The 24769-nt window shown below is 49.8% G+C and overlaps 1 protein-coding gene across 1 annotated transcript; it reads left to right on the forward strand.

Annotated features, from left to right (window-relative positions):
* The first annotated feature begins 44 nt into the window (after positions 1 to 44).
* SPARC (secreted protein acidic and cysteine rich) lies at positions 45 to 22953 on the forward strand. Its single transcript, XM_019801278.2, has 10 exons — positions 45 to 189; positions 10022 to 10091; positions 11369 to 11431; positions 11987 to 12074; positions 13772 to 13893; positions 15857 to 15977; positions 17838 to 17971; positions 18660 to 18808; positions 21136 to 21284; positions 21748 to 22953. Exons 2-10 carry the CDS (start codon positions 10035 to 10037, stop codon positions 21774 to 21776), a joined length of 912 nt encoding a protein of 303 aa, XP_019656837.2. The 5' UTR covers positions 45 to 189; positions 10022 to 10034; the 3' UTR covers positions 21777 to 22953.
* Positions 22954 to 24769: the final 1816 nt, after the last annotated feature.

Genomic DNA, 24769 nt, shown 5'->3' on the forward strand with positions numbered 1-24769 from the left:
GTGGAGAGAAGGGGGAGGGGGAGAAGGAGGAGACAGGGGAGGAGGAGGAGGGACCGAGGGGTGGAGGGGAGTCAGACCCAGCCCAGCGCTCCGAGTGGTTTCCTGTTGCCGGGCTCTAAACCCTCCACATTCCTGCAGACCTTCACACTGCCCAGAGCGCACTCCGCCAGCCGCCCGCCTGCCACTGAGGTATGCACAAGCCCTGCCCGGCCTTTCCCTTCTCTGGTTGCTCCGCCCCGACCCCCTAGTTCACTCCTGCAGTTTGTGTACGGAAAGAGGAGCTGTGCTGGGAGGTCTCTGGGTCAGGGACGGGTGCGCATCTCCTTGGGCTCCATCACCACTCCCACTAAGGGCAGGAGCCACGGACCCACTGCCTGTTGCTTTTCAGGTGGTATGACTTGGTCTCCCTTTTAGGTTTGCAGAAAATCATCTCATTGTGTCTTTGGGAGAGTGTTTTCTCTCTCTCTGTCTCTCTCTGTGCCCACCTCTCTGGTTTCAGAGGCTGCCGGCTTAGCCTCTGGGCTCTCTTGCGCAAATGTGGCAGCCTGCTTTCCTAGGAATCTGATCTGGCCACAGCTGCACGGGGACGGCTGGTAGCCAGAGTCTGTCGAGCTCCGCATTCTAGGAGAAGACTCTTCCTAGACTTGGTTTTCGGTCAGGGGTTCTGTTTTCCAAAAGGAACTTCACATGAATGATAAATTGATCTCTGGAAGGCCAATGGGGGGGTTTCTACCTTGAATCAGCACCCCTGGGAAGGCTCCTGTTTCCCTGGAATTCTCCCCCACTGACCTCTCCCCCTCCAACACACGCCCTCTGAAATAGCACCGTCAGACAGTCACTCCTAGGTTAGGCATTGTTCCCAGCCGGGGCTGCCTGCGTGTAAGCACAGGAACTCACTGGCAGTAGCGCTTAGTGTACGTAGATCTGAAGACCCCAGACATCTGAAATCATTCAGCCAAGGCTCTGGGTCCTCTGGGATGCTGGGTGTGGTGGAGGATGTTCCAAGAAGGAGAGAAGGGGGAAGGCAGGCCAGAGAGAGTCCCAGGGCAACCTTCTCACACCTCCTTGTTTAGAAAGCCTAAACTCTACATGGAAATGGTGTCTAGCCTCTTAGGATATTAAGTCCTCTTTGGACACACTCTTTCCTGTCTTTACCTTCGTTGGCTCCATTGGCTGGTTGGCGAGTGGACTCCTGGAGTCTGAGGGACACCAAGGGAAAAGTGGGGACTGAGATGAAGTATGTCTTCAAGGAAGCCCAGTCTGCCCAAGAGAGAACAGAGAGGTACACATTTTCCTCCAGAAAGGACAGCATTCTACGCAGAACACAGGGAACATGTTCTTACTAGCAATTCTCTAGGGTTAAATTTCTCTTTTCCAAGTGCTGATGCGAGAGTGAGAAACAAATAAGAAGTAGGTTGGCAGACTTAAGGCACACATTCTATGTGCTGTCTTAGGTAATTAAGTCCTTTGAACTTAGTTTCCCTATCTGTAAAGTAAGAAGGTTGGACTTGATGGTCTTCGGGGAGCCTGACGTCATCTGAAACTTTCAAGGGAAAGTCTCTTAAACCAGAATCCAGACTGGCCTTTGAATGGGCTTTAAGACATCTGCAAGCCACTTAAAATTGTATATATAGTAGTAATAGTAGTGTGTGTGTGTGTGTGTGTGTATGAGAGAGAGAGAGGGAGGGAACGAGAACAAGAGGTATTCACAGCCTTTAGTCCTAAAATATACTCGAATGGATGTACTGCTTCCCAAAGAGCCAGAGGGCATGACGATGTGGGAGATGGAGTGTGGGACTGGAAGCATATGTGTATTTGCAGGAGGATAAACAAGTTTGAAAGGGAGTGGTTGGGGGAAGAGAGGGTTAACTCACAGGGCTCAGTTGCCACATCGACAAAGCCTGAAGCAAAGGGAGGGGGAAGGGGGGAAGGGGTGCCTGGAGAAGGAATCAACTTTTGAAACTTTCTCCAAGTCCCACCCACAGAAAGGCTCTTCTTTGCCATGACTCACTCTGGGAGGAATGTGAGTTGCCACGGTAACCTTTTTTTCAGGGTCTCTGCCTGCTGGCTGGGAGGGGACACGGAAACTCTCAGAACCTCAGGCTCAGTCTGAATGTCCCCCACCCCACTCAATCCCCAAATACCAGGACAGCAAACTCTAGGTCCTGCCCTGCTGATCTCCCAGGATCCCAGGGGCAGCCGTGGGGCTGTGATAAGCCTCCCTGACCCGGTGTTTGAAGACCTAAGTTTTAGTTGCACTGCTGTCTGGGAGGTGCCATTTGACCTTGAACTAACCTATTCTGTTTTCTGAGCCCCAGTTTATTCCTTGGTTAAAGAGCAATAACAACCGTCAGCTCGAAAGGGGTATGGTATGGAAGAAATGGGATGATACACAGGAAGCACTTGGCACATTGTGGCCCCCAATCCCCCATGCAGTGGGTTTTTAGAACTGACAAACTTAAGGCACCCAAAGACTTGGTGAAATCATTTCTAGCTTTTTCGTCTGGCAGTTCTATCATCTTGGGGTTTGTATATAACTTCTCTTTATTGAAAGTGCTAACAGGCACATTTAAACAAAGTAAATGTTGCTTAAATCCATTTTGACGCGGGCACCTTTGTATTTCCCAAGAGTGTTGTACCCTCCAGTGTGAAAAGAGCATTGGCAAAGGCGATGGTAGAGGCGAGTCATAACTCACAGTGAGTGACATTGGGTAAGACCCTTCCCCTTTCTGGGTCTCCGTTTCCTAATCTGTTAAATGGGGAATCTAGAAGTTCTCCAGGGGTCCTTCTAGGTCTGAAGTCCTGCAAACCGAAATCCCAGAGGTTGCTTGCATGAGAAGAAATAGCTGGCCTATGTTTTTAGCCCCTGCCCCCCTAGTTGGAAAGGAAACGAGAGAGGAGGGGCTGAGGGATCTTGGGTTGTGTAACAGTCCTGCTAAAATCTTTATCCATCTGTAGAGACTTGTCAACCAATAGCAAATAAGCTATAAATAGGAAAGGATGGTGGAGAAAAGGCAAGAGCTCAGGATGTGAGGTAAACAGGAGACTATTTGGTTTTCAAGGTTACTTAGATAGGTAGCCAAGTGTGCAGAGATCAACGGGGACGGACGCAAACCCACAAGGATGTAGACTGTAAACATTGATTTTACCAACAGGCACCCACTAGCATAGCTAAAAATAAATGCCTCCATACGAGCGTCAACGCAGAAGGTCACTCTCTCACACGCCTCCCCCTGAGCCATACGTTGACTCACAGACAAGTTCCAGGTATACGTCTTGATGCACATACAAACTCTGGGGCTAACCTACATGGGCCCAGAGAGACAGATGCTGAGCCAGGTGGTCACTCAAAGACAGATATGAGGCTTCATGCAGAGGTCCTCAAGGCCATAGGTCACTGTGATAGACACACTGCCAGGTGCGCAGACGTGACTGCCGTTTGTAGCCACACGCAGATGTGCAGAGCCAGACATAACTGCAGGTTACGACAAGGAGGTAGATGTATTGTACACATACAGGACCAAATCACTGGCTGTGCTTTACAGATAGAGAAACTGAGGATCAGAGAGGGAGGATAATCACTGAAGGTCACACAGCCAACTGATGTCTGAACCTAACTTCCAGATGTTCAGAAATGTCCACATGTTCACTTTTTTTTTTTTGATGATTTTCATCTGGTCACTTCGGTTGCACGCCTGTACACTTCTGTCTATAAGCGATGAGCCCTGTGGATGGTCAGTGACAGCAGCACTTTCTCTCTCTTTGCTGGCCACTGTGGCCTATCCCAGCCTGCAGGGCTTTGCCATGAGGGCAGCACGAGGCCGGCTCATAGGTGGCTGCTGGTATGCTTCCTCCTGCTCTTCCCCTCACCCGTCTTTAAAGGAGGAAAGAGAGGGCTAGAGGTGAGCTTTCAGCCTAACCTGGGGATTAATGAAGCTACTACCTTTTCTCTACAGCACAGAGCCTGGATCCTGACCCCAAGCCTGAACTCAGGGATGGCTGCGCTGGGCAGAGCCAGAGCCAGCAAGCAGTGACTTGGCAGAATTATTTAGAAAAGCAGCCTCCTCTTATCCCGGAGGAAGAGATGTCTTAGACAGGAAATTAGCTCTACCCTAACTCTTAAGACATAGAGCTTGGTGTCTATAGAAAAAATTATGGATGGAGATACCAACTCTATCCAGAACTGGGATCTTTCTTGATAGTAACCTATCTCATCTGGGGATCCCTCTGGGTCATCTTATATTAGTCATGGCATTAGGATCCCAGACTGATCAGAAGAGAAAAGAAACAGAGCAAAACAAGGTTAACATCTTGATGTTTCTGAACATCTGGAAGTTTAGCACTGATACCAGCCTGCTGTGAGACCCTTGAGTGAGTTATTTCCCACTCAGAGCCTTAATTCCTCTATCTCCAAAATCGGGAGCATGGCAAAGAGGTTTCACCTGGCTGGACAAGAGCAGTCCATTGGTAGTGGCTGCTAGAAGAACCATGTTCAGGATTCAGATGCCACCCTGCACTTTAGGGGAAAAGGTCGTGTGATCGATTAGTAATGTCTGCCACATGCACTGCAGGAGCAGGCGGAAAACTTTGCACCATGTAGTTGCTATCTTTGGTATGTGACAGCCTGGATTGTGATGTTTTTTCTCATCCCCTCCATTTGTGGTCACCCCGATGCAGCAGTGGCCCCTAGAGGGAGCCAAGGAGGAAAGCCTGAAGCTCCACCCTGGGCCTCTCCTAACCACTGTGAAATAGTGAAACGTGGCAGCTTAGATGCCTGTATGGAACCTCAGTTAGGCTGATCCTAGTCCCAAACTCCAGGGCTGCCTTGGAGTTGCCCCAGAACCTCTTCACTCCTAGGCTTGAGCACCCATACCACCCTAAAACTTTTCCTTAGCTTCTTCCCTTCTGGCAAGAAATACTAAAATTGGAAGCAGAGTCAAGGGACAGGTTGGGAGTGGTGATATTCTGAAAAGCTTCTGCCTGAGCCGACTTAGAAAGTCAGGGTTGCAAGAAACCTCAGGGACCACCTTGCCCCAGGGTCTTCAAACTGTGTTCATAGGAGAACCCAGAGATGCTCCAAGGCCTCTCAGGGGTGTCTGAGTATGGAGGACTTTCAGCCTCATCTCAACTCGCCTTGTACCTGCTTTTGTTTTTTTAAATTTCAAGCTGATTAGTTGAACAGATTATAATGAATTCATGTTTCAACAAATGCAGAAGGCTTTTAGCTGCTTCAAATATTGGACTTCGCAGAAGACCTCACTGAGAGGGCTTACATAATTTTGACCACCATTGATCTAAAACAACCTCCTAATTGTGCAGAGGAGCAGGGCCAGGTGTGGTCCCGGGAGGAGAGGAGCCTTTCCGAAGTTTGCACAGTGAGCTGGGAGCAGCGTTGCCAAGACTGCATCCCATGGACTCCCGACGTCCATGTCACGAGACCACCTCCGAGCAGGCTGTGCTTGCTCCCCGGCGAGTGCCAGTGTGGTCACACCAGCTGCGGTGGCGCCTCTCTGGCCTGGCTCGGACCTCCAAGTCCCAGCTCCCTGGTGAGCCTGGCTCACAGAGGGGGTTCCTTTATTAGCCTCCAGACTTGTTTTTTTCTCTTTGGGCTTGTTTACCAGGAACATGTGTTTTTGGAACCCTTGTTGCCAAGCCAAACAGTGGGAGAGGGATGCTTGGTTTGCACCAGCAGCCCAACGAAGAGGCCAGCCTGAGGCCCAGCCTTCGTTACTGTGTTCTCTGGAGGCTGGGAGGGTGTCCCCTTCTCCATGAGGAGCAATGTCTCCTTTGTTCCACCCCAACACCCTTTCTCCCCGGGCCACAGACAAAGAGCTGGGATTCTTGCCCTGGTTCCTTGAGGGGGATGGAGATTCTGGGATCTGCAGATTTTAAGATGCTCTTCCAAACAACATTGTTTACTTCTTGTACTTTCTCAAATAAATCACCCATGAGCCTTTCAAGGTAGGTGTTTTATTTCCATTTTACAGATGGAGAAATGAATTCAGGCCCAGAGAGGGAGAGTCACTTTCTAAAGATCACATGGTTGCTAATTGGCAGAGCAAGGATTTGAACCTGCACATTTTGTCTCCAGAGCCCATGTGCTTACCTTTATGCTACATTGCATAACCATTCTGCATAACCACTCTGATGTGGTAGCCATTACCCACATGTGGCTACTTAAATTTAAATTAATTAAAATGAAATCTAATTAAAAATTCAGTTCATTTACGCTAGCAATATTTCAAGTGTTGGGCAACAACATGTGGCCAGTAGCTACCATATATAGACGATGCAGATATTGAATAATTTCATCATCTCCAAAAGGTTCTATTAGACTGCACTGCTCCGTAAATCTCTTTCTACTCAAATTGGATTTGACGATTACAACTCAAGATTCTGTGCTTCACGTTCTTAAAAGCCTACGATTGCAAGACTTACAATACAAAATTCCATAATTCTGAGATTTCCCCCAGTTCTGACAAGGGACTTTTCCGTGTCCAGGGAGAGCCCGAAGGAGGCCCTTTATATTTTGAGGGAGATGAACTGGGGGGCTGGCTGTACTTTTCCATCCCCAGAGTCTTTCTAAAGACTGAGAAGTGACCTCGGCTTCGGGTCCTGCTGGCAGCCAAGGATGGGTTTTCAGCCGTCTCCAGAGCAAATAAAGGCAAAAGGAAAGGACTTGATGTACGGAACAGGGGGAGGAGGCGGTGGTGGGGTGGGGGTGAGCACTGTCTGCGTTTGATGACCACCAAGCCAAGGGAAACACACCTCGTGTTCCTCCCCTGGCCCGGGCTACTTTCCCTGCACCTCGGGCCAGTTCACAGCCCAACTGGGCTCCATTCAGGTGAGCACCTGGGAGGGAGCAGCTGCCAAGAGAAACCGTGTGAGACGAAGAGCTGGCCAGTGGTGCAACAGGGCTGCCCGGGACCTCATTCAGCCCTGCCTCTCACTCCCTGGGGCTCTCGGAAGATTTCCTCCCCTCTCTGGGCCTCAGTCTTCCCACCTGCTCTATGGAACAACAAGACACTCCTTGAGCCTCCAGTGGGATGCTCAATTGTCAAAACACTTTGGAAAGGCTAGACATAGGCATCATCACAAGCTAAAGGGACACAAAGGAGGGAGTTTTCATTTAATACTAGTCATTTCTACAAAGCTGTTGAAATTTTCACTGGGCATACCAGATCTATGTTTGATTGGCAATGTGTTCCAAATGCTGGGGTTTGACTCCATGTTCTGAGCTCTCAGGGGTTGTTGTTGCACTCCCTGAGCTGTGCCAGATGGGTGCCAGACCTGTTTCAGAGAGCCTCAGGAGGGATCCTACAGGTGTGTAGGAAGTATGTCTGTGCAAGAAGAACCATCCAGCTGTTCCCCTTGACTCTCATCCCATCATACGGAGGGAAAGGGTTCTGGGACTGGTAATGGAGCACTGGGCACTGGGCAGAAGCCCAGATTTGGAAAATAACTCTTTCTCTAAGACTTCGGGTCATTTTCTTAACACTGTCGCTTTCTGCCTTTCTCCTCCACTCCCACACGGGATGGAACATAATCCCTATTAGGCCCAACCCAACTCCATGAGAAGGGAGTTGCAAGAGGCCTGAATGTTGCACGATTTCCTGCTCTCAACCACAGTCTTATCGGGAAAGTGGGACTAAAGGCTCTCCCTTGCCTTGTCTGCCAGTGTGTCAGAGGTTCCATGAGGACAGCATGTATGTGAGGCCTTTAGACACGAAAAACACTACAAGATTTAGAATTATTTTTCGGTTCTGGCTGCAAAACCAGCAGTGGGAAGGGTGAGTGTGTCACTGGAAAAGAAGGGCAGGAAGCAGGGGGAGAAAGGACATACAAAAAAGCTGACCAGAGCTGGCCAGAGAGGGGGAGCATGGTCAGAGGGGGGAGCAAGTTTGCTCTGCTCAGATGAAGGACACAGACTCTGGTGATGTTGGTCTTCCTGGCTCTTCAACCGGAAGCTTATTACATTTCCAGTCCTAGCAGGGGACTAGTCAAGTCCATGACATGACTTCTGTCATTGAAGCCCAGACAACACCTTTTTGTGTATCTAGCTACCAGTCTCACTCTGCCCCTTTGACTTCAATCAGTCTCAGACAAGTCCTCCATTGATGCTTTCTCTCCTGTTCCATTCATAAAATCATAGGCCTGGGTTGTCTTGCTTATATCTTCCAAATGGGAAAGCAAGCAGGGAGATTTTTCCACCTCTAGGCTTGGGAGTGAACAAGCAGACAACTGTGTGGAACAGGAACATTCGAACAACTGCCTGGAAAGGGAAGACTGGACTCCTCTGGGAGTCGGAGCCAAGGTGAAGCAAGGACAGGCCCCCAGGCTGATTCCTCTCAATTTGTTAGTTTCATTTCATACACATGCCATGAAATAAGAGGTGAGGTTTTGTGTCTATTTTAATTCAATAAAGGGCCAGTATGAAGTCTACTCTTCCTCTGCCTGTTTCCACTGTTCAAATACTATAACCCAAGTGAAGAAGGGTTATGCCACAGGCGATGATACATGCCAACACCCGCATGTGCCTGCAACTTTTAAAGGCATTTTAAGAACCCAGCCTACAACCTCAAAGTTTACCTAGTCTAACCCTCACAATAGTGGAAGGGGGACAAGGTCTAGAGAGGACAAGTGATTTAACCAATACACCCAGACAGTTTTGAGGTGGGTCAGGGACCCCTGGCATTTAATTCCAAGCCAAGTGTTTTTTTCCATGATGCCAGGGTACCACTAAGGTGCTTGGTCAGTTGAATAGTCTTGAAAAGAACTAGGGATGATGAGCCCACTATAGAGGTTTGTGGGGGCAAAAGAGGGAAGATATGGCCACTGGTCACCTTGACAAAATGCTTCTCCGGGGCCAAAGGAGCACTCTTGTTTTGTGTAGCCACAGGAGGAGGAACAGAGTAGACCAGAAGTTTGAGGGAAGCAAATTTAGATCCATACAAGGGATAGCTTTCTAAAGTCATTTGGAAATAGAAGTCCATCTAGTGAGAACACAAAATAAAATGTCCTCACTACAGTTCTTCTATGAGAGATGGCAATTTGGCAGTGAACCATCAGAGAAGATTCTGTTCCCAAATCCCTTGCAGTCATGAGATTTTTGGAGCGAAGAGCTCAGCATCTGGAGAGTGAGGTCTCAACAGTGACCAGGGCAGAAGAATGTTCTAGATCTCAAACAACATCCTTTAGCTGTGAAGGGCAAAGAGGAGAAAACATGAACACATGCAAGTATTTGGATAGTTTGCCTAGAGGATCCAGATAAGTGCTGTCCCTTCTGAGTAGAGCACAGAAAAATGTGGCTACCCTCAAGTTTCCACTGGTCACACTCCAAGACTATTGTGCTTTGCTTTAGAAGGTAGATCTCATTGTCTCAAACTGGCAGGAGGTTTCTGCCTATTAACTTCCCCCCCTTTCAGGGGGGGTAGGAAGGAGGAGGAAAAGGAAGAGGAGGAGGGTTAGGGGGATGAGGGAAAAAAAAGAATCCTAGAACATTAGGGATTTAAGGGTCCTTGAAGATGATCTGGCTCAGAATCGCCCAAGCTTGACTAGTTAGCTAACCACCTTTGTTGAATCACTATTTAAAAACTTCAATAAATTTACTGACAAAAAAGACTTTATATCTTTACCATAAATGGAGAAATCTTAGTCTTATGTCATAAATGGAAGGAAACTACAAAAATAAACACAAAGAAGTCAAAACAACTTCATTGAATTCCAGCTGCATATAGTTTCCTGCGGGGGCTCTGAGCCAGAGGCCTGCTCTCTGTTACAAAGGAGATAGATGAGTGCTAGAAAGGCATTAAAGACATCTAGCACCAAACTGAGGCTTTCTGTTTGTACAGTTGGAATTGGAAGAGAATTGAGTAGAAGCAAATTTTTCTTGCATCTTTCACTATAACTTAACATGCACCATCTAAAATTACCTTGCACATGACAGGAATTCAGTGTCAGAAGGAGTTCTCCATCAAGAAGACCCCCATTCACTCAACTCTCAATCTCTCTCCCCCCACAGGGTTCCCAGCACCATGAGGGCCTGGATCTTCTTTCTCCTTTGCCTGGCCGGGAGGGCCTTGGCAGCCCCTGTAAGTACCTCAAGAGCATATCTGCTTGGTCTTCTCCCACCACCAGCTCTGGCACCGAATTTGCCGGCCTTGGCTGCCTGGAGGGGTCAGCGACTTCCTATCTCATTATTTCCCTTATTTTTATAAAAGATTTTTTCTTACACTAATAAGCACAGGAGAAAAATTGAGAAGAGGACACTGGATGGAGAGTATGGGGAAGAGAGATTTCCATGTAAGGAGAAAGTGAACAGAGAGGGCTGGTTAGTTTCCAAATCAGTGAGGAGTATTTGGTTGCAAGCAACAGGCTCCAATCTGGCCAAATTGGTGGGGGAAGGGAGACAGGGGCAAATTATAAAATCAAAGGTGTTGGGCAGGACTGGAAAAGGGCAGGTTCAAGATCTGGGAGGTAAGAACAAATAGTCTTGGAGATGTTGCCATCTGAGTGGATCTGCTCCAGCAGTTTCACCATCTTGCAAAAACGTGCCAAGAAGATCTAAACACAATTCAAGGAGAACTGATCAGGTTGAGCTTGGGTCCTGGCCCTGCTTCTTGGCCAGGGGAGTGTGGAGCACCCTGACGGACAGCCAGTCCCTCCAAGACTTGCCGACAGGGGGCCAGTAGTAGTCATCCAATCCTAAACCCTAAGCCATTACCGGAGGAGGGAGGAAGCTGCCTGCGGCAGTTTCTCTCAACCCTTGGTCAACCTCATCCTCTCTCCACTAGGAGGTGTGAGTGATGGTAGATTCTGGCAGGAAGAGTCTGCCAAAAGACTGGGCAGGGTTAGCCTTACTTTTAGAAGAAGCCCCAGGTACCCAGGCACCTCAAAGTTGTATGTTATCTTGCTTCTTCCTACTCCAAGTTGACATGGCAAGAAGGAATCACAAAATCATAATAATAATATCATACTTATGGGGAAGATAATGGCATCTATTAAAATGCATGATACTCCTGCCCCGTGGGTCTCTGTTTTCCCACTCTAAGCTGAAAGGGCTTGGTCTGCATCAGTGGTTTTCAGATTCATAGGAGTTGAAAGCAATGGAAATGCTTTTCCAAGCTAAATCTTTGATAGATGCCCCAGATATAAAATATACAAAGGGAGGGGGGTGCTCCTGACTTCTATAGGACCTCTGTGTTCGGCTTCTCTTTTGCCCTCATCACCCCACCCATGGTAGTCCCTGAGGCACAGCCTTGGGGATCCCCAGTGAGCTGCTCTCCTAACTCCCCCGGCTGGAGGCACTTCGGAGGCAAAGCTGGCCTTGGCCCTGACCTCTCTGAAACCCATTTTCTCTTCCCAACAGCAACAGGAAGCCCTGCCTGATGAGACAGAGGTGGTAGAGGAAACCGTGGCTGAGGGGGCAGAGGTAGGTGGGGGGGAGCACAGACCTCCACATTCGTTCCCTGGAGAAAACCGGATGGGTGCTGTGGGGTCTCGACCCAGGAACGGGGCATTTGCACACACAGGGCACACACAGCACAGATGTGAATCCCGTGTGTCCCCCAATCCTGACGCATTCCTGAATGCTTCCCAAACCTCCCATGGCACCCTAGAGTTGGGAACTATGATTTTGAAATTTTTTATTTTTAAGTTGTGAGACAGTTTTTCTTAGGTGATCACCCACAGTCTCCCCATACATTAAACATAAAGGGGGAGCTGCTGTGGTGCGGCTGGCGGGGGTGGCGGGCTTGGTACCCCTCCTAACCTAATACCCCTGGTGGCCTCTGAGGCATCTCAGTGGGCCTGTAAGAATCCATCTAAATTCTGGATCCTGGCATTTGTACTCCCTGTGCCCTGGGCCTGGCACACCTTTCCAGCTTGTCTCTCCTCTTGTGGGACCTAAAGCTCCAGGCAAGTCCCCTCCAGTGTTTACCCCCTGAGAGTGGGGGCCATTTGACTCACCCTTCTCCCTCCACCCCAGGGACCTGTGGGAGCCAACCCCGTGCAGGTGGAAGTAGGAGAATTTGATGAAGGTGCTGAGGAAACTGAAGAGGAGGTGGTGGCTGAAAGTAGGTCCCTTTCTCGTGTCTTGTCTTATCCAGGCTTTGCCCTCCGCTGCTTGAGCCTGGGGCATGGGGACAGTCTACGTGAGGTTCCTTCCCCAGGAAATTCAGGGTGGGCTTCTCCCTGCAGGGTGGGCTGTGGAGGACAAAGTGTTGACTGAAAGGTTGGGAATCTTCTCTGGAATCTGGGCATGATCTATGTATAGCCAGGCTGTCTATGCTCTGAGTCAGGAAGGGATGTTTCCAAGCTGGAAATGGCTTTCTCCCCTCACAGCTATTTGCCCTGATGCCAAAGTTGGATTTCATGTTCCCACTGAGGTCACAGGTCCCATGTGGTCACGGCGCTCCTCGAGGACCTCTGTCTTGGCCCATGTCCCAAGTGGGTGCAGACTAGAAGGAACTCCAGGAGTATTACACTCATTAGCGTATTTGATTTGCACACAGCTGTGAGGAAATAAGGCCTGGGAATCTGACAGAGCTCATATAATGCTATGCTGGGAGTTGGTGCCAGAAAGAAAGAAATGTCTTAGGGCCTCCACCTCCAGCCCCACCACTGTGCCGGCATCTCCATCCCACAGAGTAGAGAGGCATCATACCCAAGGGGGTGTTAACAGCATGGACTTGGGAGGCAAAGCAACCTATGTTTGCCTCTAAACTTGTTGACTCCTGCTGAGAGTGCCCTCCGACAGCCTGCTTAGTTCTCTGAGCCCCGCTTCCTCATCTCTAACTCAGGACTGATGAAGACGGTAGACCTTCACCCCATTGCTGTTGGAGGGTTATGAGTTGAGGCACAGTGCCTGGCAGGGCAGGCATCCAATAAAGAATGACTCAAATACCCCAAATCCTCAGGAGGAAACGGCCAGATTGAGCTGTCATCCTGAGGGCACAGAGTTTTTGTTGGAGCAGGGTCATCTACTGAGTCTGTTCCTTCCCTCCTCCAGGCCCACCCTCATCCGGTGTTTACCAGACACAGCCGGGCTCTATTGTTCAGTGTGGGCCTCAGGGCGCTTCTCCCTTTTCCCTCACCGACACTTAAGTCTGTTTTGTTTGGCCTCGCAGCTGGCTCCCTGACAACAGCCAATTTTCCAAGTCATTCTAGGAAGTTTATTTTATTTTATTTATTCTTGAAAGTTTATTTTATAATCCAAAAATGCCTCACTGTCACTGAGGAACAGAGAGCTGAGAACACAGTGGTTATTTCAACCCTCAAGGGAGTTATATGGTATCCAGTGCTCTTGGGTCCCAGATTAAGCCTGCAGCTCCCCAAAATGTGCCGGACTCTGACCTCACACTGAATCTCTAATTCCCAGACTGAGCCAATGTCTCCCTTAAGTGCCAGCTGCTGGGCTCAGCAGAAGAGAAAGGATGGGGCGCCTGGGTGGCACAGCGGTTAAGTGTCTGCCTTCGGCTCAGGGCGTGATCCCAGCGTTATGGGATCGAGCCCCGTGTCAGGCTCCTGCTATGAGCCTGCTTCTTCCTCTCCCACTGCCCCTGCTTGTGTTCTCTCTCTCGCTGGCTCTCTCTATCTCTGTCAAATAAATAAATAAAATCTTTAAAAAAAAAAAAAAAGAAGAGAAAGGAGGACTCGGGACTGCCTGGAGCCCAGAGTAGGGGGCACAGGGGAGGCGTTCTGCCCAACGATCCATCTGGGTGCGTTGGGGTGGACCGGGTGGTGCTAACTACATGTCCTTGTACTCTTCCAGACCCCTGCCAGAACCACCACTGCAAACATGGCAAAGTGTGTGAGCTGGATGAGAACAACACTCCCATGTGCGTGTGCCAGGACCCTACCAGCTGCCCTGCCCCCATTGGCGAGTTTGAGAAGGTAAGGGCCGGGGGCTGGGCGCTCGGGTCCTTGCAAACATGGAATGGCTGCCCAGAACACTGGTGGCTTGGTGGCTCTGTGGGGCAGCTCCAGTCTCAAAAGTCCCCTCTTTAGATAGTCACCGAAGGAAGGTGCAGGTAAGGCTTTGCCTGTCACTGGGTTTCTCCAGCAACCAGCAAGAATTTATTCAGCACCAGCAGGTTCCCAGCTCCACACCAGATCCAGAAAGGAATACATCAAGAACATCAGACACTGAGATAGGAGCTTTCTCTGCTTGGGAGCAGCCTAGCAAAGCATCAGGTCCAAAAACGTGGGTTCTGGGGTCAGACTGAAGGTTGACTTCAAACTCCATCTCCGCCCTTGTTAGCTGTGAGATCTTAGCCAAATGCAGAACATTTCCAAGTCTCAGCTTTCTCATCTCTAAAGTGGGGATAGAAATAGTCTTTATTTCTTGGGACTGGTGTGGGGATTTGTTAGGTAGTACTTAATACCCAATATATGCTATTTATTTATTTCTTTAAAAGATTTTATTTACTTGAGAGGGAGAGAGCATGAGTGGGGGGAGGACAGAGGGAGAAGCAGACTCCTCACTGAGAGGTGAGCTCGATGCGGGGCTCAATCCCAGCACCCTGGGATCATGACCTGAGCCGAAGGCAGACACTTAACCAACTCAGCCACCCAGGTGCCCCCCAGTATATGCTATTTAAAAAAATCTTTCAAACCCATCCATTCTGCCTCCAATAGGACTCATTCATCCAACCATCCATCCATCTACCCATCCGTGTAATTATTTATTGAGTGCGCACTCATGACAACCAATATACTAGTGATGACCTTTCTCAGAACAGCAAATCTGGTAACAGCATTGTTCCCACAACCTCCTGTCTGGGTTCTTCATCTTTAGTCTCTCTCTAATGCAACTTCTCCTCTGGGATCCAAATTTTAGCATCATTGTCAATTCTTCCCTCCTACTTACCCCTTTACGCCCATCCCACTGGTCACCTGTGCCCATCAACTCTCCCTCGGCAGTGATATATAAGCAACTCTAAGGAAGTAGGTACAGGAGGTGTGACACAAGGCTCCCTGCCTCCTAACACAGATACTTACTGCCACTGTATTGTTCAGCCCTTGGCCCCTCTGCTTGCCCCCCCCCCACCCCATGTACAGAGATTCATTAGGAGGACTCACATGACTCAATGTAGGGTTGTACTCACAGCAAAGACTTCTTACAGGGACATGTTAAAGATGCACAGCTAAATAATAATGGAACAAGACATAGGGAGAGTCTGGAGGAATCCATGTACAGCCTTGCTTACTTTCTCCACCTCCATGAGGGGTCTCACAAAACGCACTTTTTCCCCAGCTACGAAGATGCAGTCACATGGGAGTAACGTTTCTGCTCAGGGAAGCCCATTAGCGACTTAGCACTCCAAGTTTTCATTGAGTGCTGCCTAGCACGTACTCAAATTCCAGACTCCCAGAAGGAAAGCAGACGTTCAGCATAAACTGTGTTGTTTGTACAAGCGGTCTAGGCACAGTGAGGCATCCTTATCGTCTGTGGAAAGTTTTATGGCAGTGCAGGGCCAACAGCGCAAGCAGGCCTTTCGAAGCATAACAATCCCAGGCTTTCTGTGTTAACTTTTTCCTGTACACTCTGCCTTTTTGCCATTCCCATCTTTCATTCATCCTTTCCAGATCTGCCAGGTTTGTTTTCCCAATCTTAGCCTGATTCAGTCGTACCTCTGCTCAGAGACCCACAGTGGCTCTCAGCATGGGCTGGACGTTGGTCTGGGAGCCCCAAGAGTGGGTTCTGGTAGCTCCACCACTAACTGTCTGTATGATCCTGGGCTTATCACATTCCTTGCTTGGCCCTTTTTGTCCCCGTCCTTGAAATGGGCAAAGATGGTGGTACCAGTGAAGGGCTTTGGGAATGAAGGGGAGATGCTCTGTGCTTTCCCGACAGGTATGCAGCAATGACAACAAGACCTTTGACTCTTCCTGCCACTTCTTTGCCACCAAGTGCACCCTGGAGGGCACCAAGAAGGGCCACAAACTCCACCTGGACTACATCGGGCCTTGCAAATGTGAGTCTGTCCTTGGGTACTTCCAGCCTCCCAGCTCACGGAGAGAGCACTGAGCTGGCACTGATGCTGGCTCTGCCGCCCCCCCATGCTGTGTGACATTGGGCAAGTGTCTTCTCCTCTCTGAGCCTCAGGATTGCCATTTATAAAATGAGAGGGTTGTCTATGAGTAGCTTCCTCTCAACTCTGCGTTCAGGACAGCTTCCAGGAAGGACTGAGCAGTTGTGGAAGCACAAGATCAGGGAGGGTTTTTGGAGCCTTTCACTAGCATTCAAGACAACTCACTCTTTTTCTTTAATGAGGGGGATGTTCTTCTATACGGCTAACCCAAATCTTTACTGCTTCAACGCTGTAAAGCAAAAATGATGTTCTATCTGGACCTATAAAGTGGTTTTTGTTTTTAACTTTTATTTATTTAAGCAATCTCTACACCCAATGTGGGGCTCGAACTCATGACCCTGAGATCAAGAGTCACGTGCTCTTCTGACTGAGCCAGCCAGGCAGCCCTTGGACCTATAAAGTTTACTTTTAAAATATTTGAATTTGAATGCTTTAAAATATGGGGCATGCCTGTCAGTTCCCTTTAGGCCCTGTTACTCAGTGTTGCCATATCCTTGGCCTTTTCACTCCATCACATTCCTATCTGCCCACTTGAGACCAATGATTAACCACCCTCTTCTAGAAACCTAGGAGTCAGGGGTTTGGGGGAAGGGATGCCAGGATACTGTCTAGCTTTGTTGGTGATGCCAGGTGCAGATTCTACTGGCCCAGGTGCGTCCTTTAGTGCTGGCAGTCTCCTTATCATTTGAAACACCCAAGACCGCAGCCGGTCCTCCCCCAAGATAACACTCATGTTGTGTGTCTGGTACATTCTGGCACCAGATGGCACTGGGGAGAGCCACTCACCTGCCGCAGGTGTGCAGAGTGCAGAACAGTGGAGGAGAAAACCAGGTTCTCCTGTGGTCAGCCCCACTCTCCTGGTTATAGGGCCGAGGGTGTGAAATAAGGCACAGGAAGGAGGCTGGGGCAGGAATGGTGTAGTCTTTGGGCCGTGAGACTGCCAAGGGGCCTTTTACCAGGTGGCTCTTGCTATCCTCTGCGGCATATTGCTTCACTTGCACCAACTCCTAGTGTGCCCCCCACAGATGCTCCCTTCCACTCCCCAGCTGGTGGTGGAGAAGGTGGTCCTAACCACAGAGGGAAGTGTCCCTAGACTTAGGATGAGGGAAGGACAGGCCTCTAAGCCCTTGGACAACCACATGCCCTGGATGGTGGATGAGCTCTGATAATGTGGCCTTGAGCAAGCCTCTTCTCCCCAAGCTGATCCAACAAGAGGGTGGACTTGGTCTGACATTCTGGGATTCTAAATTCCAAAGATTAGGATGGAATCATTATCACAAAGAAGGTTCTGGTGGGTAAGCAGTCCTGACATCCCCACCCCAGCTGAGCTGGGCCTATGGATAGATCTTGTTCCTCAGCCTCACAGCTTCGAACTCCTCCCAATGGTTGGCATCACCAGCATGGGACCTGGGGGCCTCTGTTTTCAGGCCTCATCACGCAGAGAGATGCAGGAGTCTCTGGGGTGATCCATTTCCCTCAGCAGGCCAGATCAGGCCAAGGGAAGAGCAGACATGTCTTTGCGTCTGCATTTGCAGAGCATTCTTCCCTCCACGCAGTCTGCTGTGCTCACTGTGGTGTGAAGAAACTGGCCCAGAAAGGCCAAGTCACTCACTGTGGCAAGGCCTGATTGAAACAGCTGTAGGAGGAGGCCCCGGGGTGGGAAGCGTGGCCTAGCCAGTATGTTGGCCCTCAGGCATGGAGAGTCCGGGTCTGTGCTGACAACGCTCATGTTTTGGACCCTAGACATCCCTCCCTGCCTGGACTCTGAGCTGACTGAATTCCCCCTGCGCATGCGGGACTGGCTCAAGAATGTCCTGGTCACTCTGTACGAAAGGGATGAGGACAACAACCTTCTGAATGAGAAACAGAAGCTGCGAGTAAGTGCTCTCTTTCCAGCCTGTTCCAGGCTCCCTGCCTAGCACTGAACGAGATGGTTCCTGGCCCCGGGCTGGCTGAGATCCACAGTCCCATTCCTAGAACTAGGCCCCTGAGGGTAAGCCTACACCCCAGCTCTGACGAGTACCCTTATCCTGGGTGCTGGACACAGACTTCTCACTGCCTTTGGAGGCCGAGAGTACACATTCACTTCTTAAAGACTCTGAGAAGTCCTGTAATGAAGAGACCTGCTCACTTTGTTTAGCCCAGTGTCAATCAAAAGGGACACAAACAGCCCTATTCCTTTTCCTTATGAGTCTGTGGATCTTAAACTTTACTGAGTCTATCAAGCACTGGGAGAACTGATAAAGTGCAGATTCCTGAGCCCCACCTCGGGCCTACAGAATCAGCGTCCCCGTGAAACCAGGCCCAGGAAGCTGCATTTTAACGCACTCCCCAGCTGAGTTTGATGGGGCAGCTCAATGGAGATAGAACCCTTTGAGATCATCCCGGGCCTCCACTTCTGTGGATGAGATGCTGGTACCCATCTCCGCCACTTCCTTCCCTCACTTTGAACCTTGGTCTTGGCTGGTCTCTTCTTGCTCTGGCCTACTGTCCGAGGTGGAGGGGCCCCGACTGGCCTGGACCGTCTCCCCTGGACCCTTCGTCACACGGCGTCTGCTCTCACAGGTGAAGAAGATCCATGAGAACGAGAAGCGCCTGGAGGCTGGAGACCACCCTGTGGAGCTGCTGGCACGGGACTTCGAGAAGAACTATAACATGTACATCTTCCCTGTGCACTGGCAGTTCGGCCAGCTGGACCAGCACCCCATTGACGGGTAAGACCTCCGGCCCTCAGGATCACAGGGGGCTGCTCTGGCTTGTTGCTGGAGTAGACGGAGTCACAGGTCAGGGCCGGTAGGCACACCAGGTCTGGCCGGAAGACCTCTCAGCAGCCTCTGCTGCTCCCAGCCCTGGAGCCCGCAGTCTGTGTGGGGGCCAAGGCAGGAAGGGCCGGGCATAGGAGAAAAGATGCACACCCGAGGGGAGGAAAGCCACAATGCATTTTCACGCCAGAAGCAGCAGAAGTCAGCAGGAACTGAAAGTCCCCCCTTACCCCTGCGCATGCTGGCCTTGGGTATCCATGAGTTGAGGGACAGTGAGCTAGGAAGGAGGGCAGACTCCATGGGGCAGTGGGGCCGAGGTGGGGCAGCCAGTATGCTCGCGGTCCTTCAGCAAGACCGGAGACCCAGCCCCAACAGGGCAAACGGGCCGTGGGAGTTCTTAAAAAATCCACAGAGCCAATCGCATCCTCACTGCAAGTCCTTGGTTTAATTGTTCTTGCCTCTTGTCCAAATGGTTCTGAAGTGCGGCGCAACTCCACGGCGGAGAAGGCAGGCGCGGTCAGCGAACGAACACTTACTGAGCATCTATTATGTGCCCAGCGTTGTTCTAGGCGGGGGATTGAACAGTAATCAAAACTGACACGGTCCCTGCCCCCGGGACGCTCACACTGTGCGTGATGATCTGCTTCTCACAATTGAAGGAAAAAGCGAAAAGTCTCTCAGAAGGCACAGGGGGTGGCTTGCGGCAATGGGAGGCCGCGCGGTGGTTGTCACGACCCTCGCTGCAGCATTCTGGTCTCCTCTTGCTGTGCCTTCTTGGAGGAGCATAGAAAGGTGGGCCACCCTGTTTACATGCCTGGGGGAGCACATTCTGTACAGGGGTCCTCCTCTCTGGAGGCTCACCCCTTGGTCTTGGTCCAGGCTGTGGCCTGGAGCCCGCCCACCCTGTCGGCAATCCCTCGGGGCTGGGGTCTCCTGAGCTCTGGGAAACTCCCTGCTGCTGCTCTCCCAGGCTCTTTCCATGGCTGGGATCCAACTGAGTCACTCACTGGGGAGAGGGAAGGAAAAGTCAGGGGGACATCTGGAGCTTAGGCTGAGCAACTGGATCCCATCAAAGAAAGGACCAGGAGAGAGGCTTCCAGCTGGGGCTAGAGGGACTGTGCATCTGGGAAAGTGCTCCAGCCTAGGCCAGGGGATCCATTTGCCCCCTCTTCTTGTCCCACAGCTGCATGGAGACCTTGCCTGAGTCCCTGCCCCTCTTGGGACCTCAGTTTTTCCAATGATATACTATGTAAGGGGGGGGGGAGTATTCCTTCTAGTTCAAACATTGTGTGATTCCTTCCATAAGTTAGGTGGGGTGAGGGGGTCTGGCGGCTAGGAGAAAATTGGAGTCATAGCGTGGCCCTTGGGGAAGCGTGTTTTAAGGACAACTAGTTGAGGGCTCTGGGAAATAAGGAAAAAATTCATACACGTGCTCTGGAGTCAAAGCTGGCTGGAGGAACAGGAATGAAGGACAGTGGGAGAGAAATGAGAAGGCCTCCCTCTTGCACATGATGATATACAAAAATTAAAGCTCGCTGAAGGTTTCAGTTCTTTTGATCCTCCTGCCAATCCCAGTCCTTTCCCACTTCTCCCCAGAAGGCAGCACTGTTATCATTTTGAAGTATCTCTTTTCAGAGTTTTGTTTTGTTTTGTTTTGTTTTTTTGTTTTTTGTTTTTTTTTAAAGAGACCGTGGGGTGGGGAGAGGCAGAGGGGGAAGGAGAATCTTAAGCAGGTTCCACGCCCAGCACGGAGCCCGATGTGGGGTTGGATCTCACAGCCCTGAGATCATGACCTTAGCCAAAATCAAGAGTTAGATGCTTAACCGACTGAGCTACCCAGGCGCCATTAGACTTTTTTCTATGCATTTGTAGCTACATAAATGTGTGTCCACCAGAAGCACGCATTGTTGTTTCATAGCAGATTTTGATCTACCAATAGCAGAATATTTTCATTTTGTTTCTTCGCCCCGATTCTCAGCCAATTAGGAAACAGTTAAATGCACCAAGAGACCTTTCTTATGAATCCACGGGATCTCAGAACAGGAAGGGCTCTTAGAAATTATGGTCAACTCTCCACCATTTGATGGTGGGGAAACTGAGGCCCAGAGTGGGGCAGTGCCTGCTCTAAGCCCCATAGCAGGTCAGCAGTACAGCGAGGGGGTAGGCCAGGATCCTGGCTTCCTGTTCTGCTTTCGTGTCCTGTCCTGCCACCCCGTGGGGCAGGCTCACTCCCCCGTCTCTCGTGGAGTGTCCTTAGGCCCTCTCCCTCTTGCCTGCAGGTACCTGTCCCACACGGAGCTGGCCCCACTGCGTGCGCCCCTCATCCCCATGGAGCACTGCACCACCCGCTTCTTCGAGACCTGTGACCTGGACCATGACAAGTACATCGCCCTGGACGAGTGGGCCGGGTGCTTTGGCATCAAGGAGAGTGAGTGTCTGAGCAAAGGGGCCACCTTCCTCTCCCCACCTCCCCTCTATTCTCTGTCGTCTGTGTCTCCATCCTCTTGGCCCAGCTCTGTTCTCTGTGCCTAGTTAACTACTTTCTCTGCTCTCCCTGTCTAGGTGGGCCTCACTCTCTCTGGTGGCTTCTTGTTCATCTGCTTTCTCTTTCCCTTCCTCAAGCATAGCGCTCAGTCTGTGTCTAGCACTATTTTGGGAGCTGGCAGGCACCTAGAGGGGACGGGAAGTGTAACTTGGCAGCGTGTGCAAGTGACAGGAATAGGCCAGGGGCAGGGAGACTGAGGTCCTCAGTCTTCAGCTTCCTGGGTGACCTTGGGCTGGTCCCCTGACCCTCGGCCCAGGGATGGGTGGGACCCACTGACTGCTAGGGAAGCGTGTTTTCCCCCATGGAGGGCTCATTTCTGATTCTGTTTCCTTGTCTTGCTTTGCAGAGGATATCGACAAGGATCTGGTGATCTAAATCCTCGCCTCCTTCCGCAGTACCGGATCCTCCCTCTTTGATCTTCCCCTTCCTGTTTCCCCCAATGTTTAAAATGTTTGGATGGTTTGTTGTTCTGCCTGGGGACAAGGTGCTAATATAGATTTAAATGAATACATTAACGGTGCTAAAAATGGAAATTGTAACCCAAGTCATGACATTCTTAGCGGTAACACGGCTGTCGACGCCTCTTGCTCACCCACTAACGGTCTCATTTTTCTCTCGCCATTTGCTGTGCTGCCTCGTGTCTTAGTGGCGTATGGGTGGGAACTTTGATCTGCTCAAGTCTGCCTTCAACACATCCTGCATCCTCAGATTTTCTCTTCATTTCTCGGTTTGAAACTAATACTCACCAAGTTAGTCTTTGTGTTCATTTTATTTCAAGGTATTGGCTGCCAGGGGGTCATCCCCGCATGGCCTGAAGGTGGGCAAAGGGAAGTAACAGGCACATGATGCTGGCAAGGATGTTTCTGGGACTAGGGGACTAGTGGGAGAAAGCCCTGCGGAAGCCACCAGCCAGAACCGCAGATAACAAGGCTGTCACCCAGAGAAAAGACCTGAGTCTGTGTTAGGAAAACATATCAATTCTCACATAAGCCCAGTTCCTCACTATTCCCCACCCCCTCATTTTTCAGTGCCCTTTCTTTTCATGTTAGGCTGTTTGTCCAAACTTTTGGGAGCGGGGGGTGGATAATTAGCTCTCTGGAATCCGCCAGGCCCCTGGGAGGTGGATCACCACACCCCGCAGGACTTCTCCCCTCCTAGCTGTCTTTGGGAAATGCAGGACTGGGAGGCTGTTTCGACCAGTAAGGCCAACGTCAAGAGCGAGGTGTGGAAAATTGTAAAGTAGAAAAAGTGGAGCTGGTGAATTGGTTTTGTTTTGTTTTGTTTTGTTTTCACATTTGGATAGCTGTCATAAGAGGTCTTTCCCTCGGTTTCTAGCACGTTCCTCCTTTTCTCCCTCTCTCCACCTTTTTTTCTTCTATTAATCAAGAGAAACTTCAAAGTCAATGGGATGGTCGGATCTCACAGGCTGAGAACTCGTTCACCTCCAAGCATTTCATGAAAAAGCTGCTTCTTATTAATCGTACAAACTCTCACCATGACATGGGGAGTTTGACAAATCTTTCAAAATAAAAAGTAACGACTTAGAAACTGCCTTCCTGTGTGATTTTTTTTTTTTTTAAGATTTTATTTATTTATTTGAGAGAGAGAGAGAGAGCCAGCGAGAGAGGGAACACAAGCAGGGGGAGTGGGAGAGGAAGAAGCAGGCTTCCAGTGGAGCAGGGAGCCCAATGCAGGGCTCGATTCCAGGACCCTGGGATCACGCCCTGAGCCGAAGGCAGACGCTTAACAGCTAAGCCACCCAGGCGCCCCTTCCTGTGTGATTTTGCATGTGTCTCAGTCTTAGACACCTCATTACCCTGACAACACAGATACACGGACGGACACGTCTACATACAACTGCACAACTGCAAACCTTTGCAAACTCATTACTATGCTTTGGTGCAGACACAAGCGTCTTTATACACAAGGGACGTATTTGTACACAGGGAACGTATGGTTCCTACAAGCACAAGTTTAGCTTACTTTTAAGATTTTATTTATTTATTGAGAGGGAGAGAGAGAGCAGGGGGATGGGTGGAGGGAGAGGGAGCGAGAGACTCTCAAGCAGACTCCCCTAAGCATGGAGCTCGACACAGGGCTTGATTTCAAGACCCTGAGATCACGACCTGAGCCAAAACGAGGAGTTGGATGCTTAACTGACTGTGCTTCCCAGGTGCGCCAAGCTTACTTTTAATTTTATGAACTGTGTGCTGAACGTTTTTCATCACTGCATTTCATTATCAGAAGCACCGGGCTAAGCAACTATCTCCTTCCACCATCCATCTATCCTCTTTTTCGCCCCTCGTACCGATTTATTTATTTAAATTTTTATTTAAGTTTTAGTTAGCTAACATACAGTGTGCTATTGGTTTCAGGAGTAGAATTCAGTGATGCATTACTTATATACAGCACCCTGTGCCCCTCAGAACAAGTGCCCTCCTTAATACCCATCACCCACCTAGCCCATCTCCCACCCACCTCCCTCCATCAACTCTTTTTGTTCTATATCTTTAAGAGTCTCTTACAGTTTGTTCATCCATCCATCCATCCATCCATCCATCCAACCATTTAGTAAACAAATGTTTATGATATACCTACTATACACCAGGTCCCATGCCAGGTGATAGAGAGACAATTCCATTGTGGCAAAGCAAAGTATTTGTTCTAGAACTTCTAGTCTAGCGGGGAATAGATTGAACAATTTCACAACTAGGGGTGCCTGGTTGGCTTGGTTGGTAAGAGCATGCAACTCTTGACCTTGGGGTTGTGAGTTTTAGCCCCATGTCGGGTAAGGAGATTACTTAAAAATAAAATTAAAAAAAAAAACCTTAAAAAGAAAAGCAATTGCACAACTAAATATAAATGGTAAGAAGTGGGCAGTGCAATAAAGGAAGAGTAAGAGAAAGCGTGGGCACGTGCGAGGGGCGACGGAGCACTACTCTAGAGCACTGCCCGCATGGGAGCCACCACCGTGTGTGGCCATTTAGGTTCAAGTTTAAATTAATTAAAATTAAGACTTCAGTTCCTTTGTCACATTAGATACTGCAAGGGCTCATTAGCCATGTGTGAATAGTGGTTACTTATTGAACAGGGTAGATCGAGACGTTTTCATCATCGTGGAAAGTTCTATTGGACAGGCTGTTCCATGTCTTCCTTGAGAAAATCGGAGCTGAACCACAAAGGAAAAGAAGGGATTAAGTGTGTGGAGTAGGGAGAGAGCAGGGAAAGGGCAGGGAAAGAGCATTCCAGGCAGAGGGAACAGCATGGGCAAAGGCTTTGAGGTAAGTGGGGAGCAACGTGAGTCCCAAGCTGGTACGGCTGGTGCACAAAGTGAGGGGTAGTTCATATCGGATGGAACAGAAGAGGTG

The sequence above is a fragment of the Ailuropoda melanoleuca genome, chromosome 3 (assembly GCF_002007445.2).
Source record: "Ailuropoda melanoleuca isolate Jingjing chromosome 3, ASM200744v2, whole genome shotgun sequence".
NCBI lineage: Eukaryota > Metazoa > Chordata > Mammalia > Carnivora > Ursidae > Ailuropoda > Ailuropoda melanoleuca.

Excerpts from the sequence above, each read along its gene's own strand:
- SPARC (XM_019801278.2), top strand. The coding sequence starts at position 10,035 with ATGAGGGCCTGGATCTTCTTTCTCCTTTGCCTGGCCGGGAGGGCCTTG. Across the intron at positions 12,075-13,771 it reads AGAGGAGGTGGTGGCTGAAA|ACCCCTGCCAGAACCACCAC; the intron begins GTAGGTCCCTTT and ends GTACTCTTCCAG. Across the intron at positions 15,978-17,837 it reads CTACATCGGGCCTTGCAAAT|ACATCCCTCCCTGCCTGGAC; the intron begins GTGAGTCTGTCC and ends TTTGGACCCTAG.